This window comes from Catharus ustulatus, chromosome 20 (assembly GCF_009819885.2).
Source record: "Catharus ustulatus isolate bCatUst1 chromosome 20, bCatUst1.pri.v2, whole genome shotgun sequence".
Taxonomy (NCBI): domain Eukaryota; kingdom Metazoa; phylum Chordata; class Aves; order Passeriformes; family Turdidae; genus Catharus; species Catharus ustulatus.
This window is the reverse complement of record NC_046240.1, coordinates 938,663-945,277: the sequence shown is the minus strand read 5'-3', so window position 1 is coordinate 945,277 and position 6,615 is coordinate 938,663. Positions and strand designations below refer to the sequence as shown.

Here is a 6,615-nt window from a genome sequence, read left to right as displayed (position 1 = left end):
AAAGTGTTTCTGGTGAGCTCTGGAGCTCGGAGTGGGGTTTTGCCTGGGCTCAGAATTCCACAAAATCTGCCCGTGCTGTCACTGCTTTGCTGAGCCCCACGCTGCAGACAGGCCAGGGAGGTGGGAGAAACTCCAGACTGGCTGCCCTCCCCTCCAGCCCCCCAAACTGGGACAGACTGGGTGGAGCGGGCCGGGTCTGAACTGTGGGAGGGGACCTCGAATGTCCCCAAGGGCAGGGCCCGCAATCCCGGTCCTGGCACTGCCTCGCCCTCTCCACAGCCCCACGAGGGCCGATCTGTTCTGATCTGGTCTGGTCTGGTCTGGTCTGGTCTGACCGCGGAGGGGACGATGGAGAGTGGAGCTGCCGCACAGGTTGCCACAGCCCGGCCGGGGTGGCCAGCGCGGGGAGGGGTCCCCGTGCCCGTGGGTGGCACACGAGGGGTGTCCCCACGGGAACTACGCGCTTTGAAAGCCCCACACTTCCAAGAGCTGCACCTGGAAGTTCTCCTGGCAGAGCGGGGGGTTGTCGAAGGTCTCGCAGTGCTCCGTGTGTCCCCAGAGCAGGCTGGCGTCCAGGGACAGGGCTTGGCCTCCCCCTCCACCTGCAAGAGCGAGCGCAGGGTCGGGCCCGGCTGCCCCGGCCCCTCGCTCCCTGTCCCTTGTCCCGGCCTGGCCCCGCTCCGGGGCTGGGAGGGGCTCGGGCTGTTCCTGCGGGGGTTCCTGACCTGGGCAGGGACGCTCCGGCCCCGGGGTGCGAACCTCGCCAGGATTTGGGCTCTGGGGCTCCCCTTGGGGCTCTCGGAAGTTCCCTGGGCTGGAGGAAGCGGGGGCTGCCCTCGCCTCCCCGGACTTGAACCCGAGATCCCCAACCGGGAGCTCTTTGGGGAAAACTCGGGGTTTAACCCGGAGCGGGGCCCTCCCAGCGCGGCAGCGGCGGGTGCGAGCTGGGGAGGTACCGACATTCACGGATATCGATCCCCTATCGATACCGATCCCCCTTATCGATAATGATCCCGTTCATGGATATTGATCCCCTTATGGATACTGATCCCCCTTATCGATAGTGATCCCCCTTATCAATACTGATCCCGTTCATGGATATTGATCCCCTTATCGATACTGATCCCCCTTATCAATATTGATCCCGTTCATGGATATCGATCCCCTTACCGATACCGATCCCCCTTATCAATACTGATCCCGTTCATGGATATTGATCCCTTTATCAATATCGACCCCCCTTACCGATAACGATCCCTGTTATCGATATCAATCCCTTTATCGATAACAATTCCTTTTACTGATATCAATTCCCTCACTGATACCGACCCCCCTTATCGATACCGACCCCCCCTTATCAATAACGATCCCCGTTACTGATACCGACCCCCCTTATAGATACTGCCCCCCGTTACCAATACCGACCCCCCTTACCGATAACGATCCCGTCCCGGGAGCCAGACATGAACATGGAGGCGGTTTTGGAGGGCAGGAGGAAGTGCCTGACGGCCAGGAACGGGGACAGGCGGCCTCTCCTCTGCGGCGAGGGCACGGCGAGGTGGTTGGGGCTGGAGCTGCGGCTGTCCCGGGAGGGGCCGAGCCGGGCTTCGGGAGCGGGGGAAGGCGAGCGCGGCACGGCCTTGGCCAGCTCCGGCTTCTTGATGAACACCCACTCGTACCTCTCTGCCTCGGGGCGCACCTGGGCAGCGGGACACACCCGTGAGCCCTGACCCTGGGGCACCTCGCACCGCTGCGGGAAGATGCTGCTGCTGCTGCTGGGGGGCTGGGGCCGAGTGCTGCCTCCAGGTCTGCACCTGGGGCAGGGAAGGGACAGGGTGTCCTGGCAGGGCAGCAATGAAGGGACAGACCCAGCCATAACCCGTGACTTACAGTGAACACAAAGCACTCCCCTGTCCCAAAGAAGCCCGACGTGGCTCCACTCTTCTTCCTTTCGCTCCAGTCGGAGGAGAGAAACGCCCCACACACCTTGGGAGAGAGAGCACAGGGACCGTCAGGGGACAGGCCGGGAGCAGAGCCAGCCCCAGGAGTGCCGGGAATCACCCCGGGCTCAGCAGGGTAGGTGCTCTGCCCCATCCCCTGGGGAATGAGAGCCCCAAATCCTGCTGTGCCAGCTCCATCCTGCACTGCCCATCCCTGGTGCCCTGCACTGAGCAATCCCAGAGCCCCAAATCCTGCTGTGCCAGCTCCATCCTGCACTGCCCATCCCTGGTACCCCACACTGAGCAATCCCAGAGCCCCAAATCCTGCTGTGCCAGCTCCATCCTGCACTGCCCATCCCTGGTACCCCATACTGAGCAATCCCAGAGCCAAATCCTGCTGTGCCAGCTCCATCCTGCACTGCCCATCCCTGGTGCCCTGCACTGAACCCACCCAGCCTTGGTGCCCAAGTCTGACCCTGCTGTGGACACCCCTGACCTGACCATGGCTGTGGTGCCCTGCTGAGGGCTGGGAACTCCTCCTGCCTGTCCTTGGCACAGCCAAAGGATAACAGGAGCTAAAACCTGTAGGATCCAAGGTTTTCTAGGTCACCTGCCCGTGTCTGCACGAGTCCCTGGGGGTGGCAGGTGTTTATCTCCACCCCACCCTGAATGTTAGCCTGGGGACATCAGCACTGCTGGGCAGTAAATCTTTGGGAAGGCCTGAACAATACACAGAACTTGCCTCCACAGTGGGATGCAGAGTGAGAGATAAATTAGGGATTTATGAAACACTCAGAGTCTCTGGGAAGAGCCCTGGCTCAGAGGCCTTTGCAGTTATTTCAGTAGGAACTGTCCTTATTTCTCCTCCATTTCCCTTGTGTGGCTGCTCCTGCAGTCAAAGACAGAACCTGGCCTATAGTGCTTTGAAAGCAAGTCCTGGCTCAGACAAAGCATCTGCTGACTTCAGGAGAGTCTGCTCAGCAAGGACCCATGAGTCAGTCTGTATTTGCAATTCAAGTCTCACTGGTGGCCTCTCTCCCCCTCACCCACTCCTCCTGTTCCCCCAGCACCCCCGGCTGAGGTGTGTGCTGGTGGCCAGAGGTGCAGTTTGTTCTGTCCTGGGAGCTGGGACGGGCTCGGGGTGGGGCAGGACAGGGACCACACAGCCCATGGGTGCTCCAAAAGAAGAGCCTGTGGGGTCACCCACCCTGTCCCCTCCCCAGCCCTGCCTGGGAAACACTCACCTCCCCCTCGGTGGTTTTGATGAGCAGCACCGTGGGTTCGTAGCCTTCACAGCACGTGTAGAACCTGCAGAGATGGACAAGGGGTGGGCTCAGGGGGAGCTGGAGCCCTGGGCAGGGTGTGCTGGCTGTCCCTGGCCACTCACAGCGCGCCTGGCACAGTGTGGGACACGGGGACATCCCTGCCTGGCACATCCACAGGACTCTGTGTGCCCGGGCAGTGCCTGGGCGTTGGTGGCCATCGGGCCCAGGCTCTGCCCTATCCCCTAAGCCACACTCAGGACCCTGAACAGAGCCAGGAGGGTCCCCAGCAGCCCCAGAGGTGCCCCAGGTCACTTGTGTTGCTCCTTTCTCCACTACCAAGCCCTGCCCGTGTCTCCCCATGTGCCCGACCTGCCCGGCCCCGCTGGGCAGGTGAGGCTTCACCTCTGCAGGCTGCAGCCGTCCTCGGAGGTGGAGAAGAGCAGCAGCGGGGGGAAGAGCGAGAAGCGCTCAGGGATCCAGGACCAGACCAGGCGCATCTCCTGTGCCGTGACAATGCTGGAGCTGAAGTTCTGCATGTCCACAGCCAGGTGGAAGGACGGCCTGCGAGGGGAGGGACATCAGGCTGGGCTGCGGGGCCCCTCTGCTTTTCGGGGCACCGCCCCCTGCAGCAGGTCCTGTCCTGCTCTTTGCACTGTGAGCTCTCTGCCAACATCCCCAGCTCAGCTGTGCCCTGTCCCCTGACGGGTCCCCAGCTCTGCTGTGCCCTGTCCACTGTCAGGGTCCCCAGTTCTGCTGTGCCCTGTTTCCTGACAGGTCCCTGTCTCTACTGTGCCCTGTTCCCTGACAGGGTTCCTGTCTCTACTGTGCCCTGTCCCCTGACGGGTCCCCAGCTCTGGCTGTGCTCTGTCCCCTGACAGGGTCCCCCAGGGGCTGGGAGGGTTCAGCACAGCCCTGGCTGTGGGAGGTGCCTGCAGCTCCCCCCGGGTGTTCTCCAGAGGAACTCCCATTTTGCCTGCTCAGCCCCCAGAACTGGGGAATGCAGAGCTCTCCTCACCTTTTCTGCACCACGGTGATGCCCCTCTCCATCAACGCCTTCCTGTTGGCCATCTGCAGAAGCCAGATCTCCTTGCGGGAGAACAGGCGGATGCCAAAGGCTCTCTCCAGGAGTTTGTCCACAGACACGTGCTGGGCGATGTTCCTCACGAAAGCCTGCAGCTCTGCCTTGATGTCAGAGCCCTGCAGCCCGGCCGGGGCCACCGAGAGCCGGAACTGCTTGAGCAGGGCCAGGGCGATGCGGTACAGCACCTTCTGGCCCTCCAGCAGGAACACGTCCAGCACCCGCACGGCGTAGCCGAAGGGCAGCCCGGGGAAGAGCCACGACAGCCACTCCGAGTAGACCTCGAGGACGTTCTCGGCGGCGCTGGCTATGAGCTTGTGGGCTGCCGGGCAGTGCTTGTTGGCCAGGTCCCCAAAGGTCATGCAGGAGGCCTGGTGGGCCAGGAAGGACTGGTCGATGTAGCCGGCGTGGGGAGCGTTGCTGGCGATGAGGCGAGAGACGCTCTCGAAGCACTGCGCCTCGTCCTCGCTGTAGTGCAGCAGCAGCGCCGCCAGCGCGGGCAGGAGGGGGCTGTGCGTGATGTCGGGGAACAGGGTGCCCACGCAGATGAGGATCTTCTTCAGGGCCGTGACCCCGTGCGGGTTGAGGCAGTAGGTGGGCATGGGGCAGCCCTCCAGGAACTCGGGCAGAGGGTGGGAGCTCACGCTGGGCTTCCCGAAGAGCCGGCCGGCCACGTCCCTGTACACGAGCGCGTCGGGGGTGACGAGGCGGCAGGGGACCCGCTGGATGAGCCGGGGGTAGAGCCGGGCCCGGCCCGCGTGGCTCCAGCCCCAGCAGCCTTCCCTCGCCAGCCTCTTCAGCTCCTTCGGGGGCCTGTCCAGCACGTCCCGCGGGATCTGCGCCGCCTGCTGCGGCTCCGGCATCTTGTCCCAGTCCACGAACTGCCCGCAGCCCAGGCAGGAGGAGGTGTCGATGTCCCAGGTGTCAGCCTCGGACGTGACCACGATGGTGATCGGGGATGAGCCAAGAACCTCTGTAGGACAAAGAGCTTTTATTGACCACCTTTCACTGCCCCACCAGCAGGGTTTCACCCTGGCTGAGGGTGTTCCGGTCTCCCAGCCACGTCCCGGGTTTCTTTGTTCTCCCCTAAAAAGGGAAGGGTTAGAGGCTTTGCCCTGTCCCGCTCCCATCAGCTCAGGGCCCTGGAGAAGTGTGGGGCCAGGTCCCAGCTGGGTGTCAGGATTTCTTCTCACACCGTGAGGGGCTTTTCAGCCCTTCAAAAGCTCACGGCCCCGAGGCAGGGCTCGGGCAGCGCCAGCCCGGCGCTGCGAAGAGCAGAGTCTGAGCTCCTCCTAGAGAGACGGGAGCGGCATTTCCTGGGGCTGCGGGAGAGCTCGGTCCGAGCGATCCCTCCACGGGGCACGGGAGATATCCCCGCGTGGGTGAGCTCTGCTGGGCACTGATTACCGCGCAGGGATCGAGTCAATTAGCGCACTCATTAACTCTCGGATGTTTTTATCGTGGCTGTGCTCAGTTGCTGGGGGAGTCAAGGATGGATTCTCACTGAGCCAAGGGGACACGGGGGGACAGCACGTGCTGGTACATCGGGACGGTCCTGACGCCCTGGCTGGGTCCGGCTCTGGCTCTTGCTCCCCAGCTCAGTTTGGCGCTTGCCCAAGGCCAGCAGGAGCAGCGGGTCGGGCTCAGTTTGGTTCGGGGTTCAGATGTTGGATGCGGTGGCTCGGCCCGACGCCCTGTCCTGAACACAGCCTGACCCCAGCACAGTCACGGGGGCTCCTGGGCACAGAAACCACGCTGAGACAACACCGGGGGTGAATCAGAGGCTGTTTGTACCCCGCGATCCCCAAATTCACCTCGTCCTCTCCCCAGGGTGTCGCCCTGCCCGGCTACCGAGCAGCATCAGCCCGAGCCCGCCCGACCGCCGGTGCCCCGGCCCCGGGTGCCGAATGGAGGCTCCAGCTCGGGGCAGGAATTTGGGTCTGCCCCAGCCCCTGTGCTCCGCCGGACGTGTCCGGCACGGGCGGGCCCCGCTCGGCGCACTCACCTTGCCCGGTGCCCGTGTCCTCGGCCGCGGCCGGCTCGGCCATGGGGAAGGCGGCGGCCGCGCCCCCGGGGGAGCGGGGCAGGCTGAGCCCCACCTGCAGCATGTGCCAGCTCGGCCACCCCTGGCGGGTCCCCTCTGGCCCCAGTACCTACCCGCGCTTTTAAGGTGAAAGCCAGCGCCGGCAGCGGCGTTTATTTGGGGTAAATACAGCGAGGGGTGGAGCAGCTCCGCGCCCGCATCGCCCCTTCCTGCCCCAGTTCCACGCCGGGCCCAGCTGGGGGGCTGTAAACACCCCGTGGGCTGAGATAACATCAACCAGCAACACGA

General features: G+C 63.7%; 1 protein-coding gene across 1 annotated transcript; it reads right to left on the bottom strand.

Annotated features, from left to right (window-relative positions):
* Positions 1 to 326: 326 nt before the first annotated feature.
* LOC117005435 (TBC1 domain family member 24-like) lies at positions 327 to 6,391 on the bottom strand. Its single transcript, XM_033077048.1, has 9 exons — positions 6,289 to 6,391; positions 5,691 to 5,760; positions 5,512 to 5,575; positions 4,221 to 5,425; positions 3,608 to 3,766; positions 3,185 to 3,248; positions 1,891 to 1,986; positions 1,435 to 1,699; positions 327 to 602 (listed from the first exon to the last, which is right to left on the bottom strand). The coding sequence occupies exons 1-9, from the start codon at positions 6,389 to 6,391 to the stop codon at positions 457 to 459; spliced, it is 2,172 nt and encodes a 723-aa protein (XP_032932939.1). The 3' UTR covers positions 327 to 456.
* Positions 6,392 to 6,615: the final 224 nt, after the last annotated feature.

What these genes read in the sequence shown, in the direction of transcription:
- LOC117005435 (XM_033077048.1), bottom strand. Translation starts at nt 6,391, where the DNA reads ATGCTGCAGGTGGGGCTCAGCCTGCCCCGCTCCCCCGGGGGCGCGGCC. An exon ending in GGACACGGGCACCGGGCAAG is followed by an intron (nt 5,761 to 6,288) that starts GTGAGTGCGCCG and finishes TGACTCCCCCAG; the next exon opens with CAACTGAGCACAGCCACGAT. An exon ending in CCGGGACGGGATCGTTATCG is followed by an intron (nt 603 to 1,434) that starts GTAAGGGGGGTC and finishes TCGCTCTTGCAG; the next exon opens with GTGGAGGGGGAGGCCAAGCC.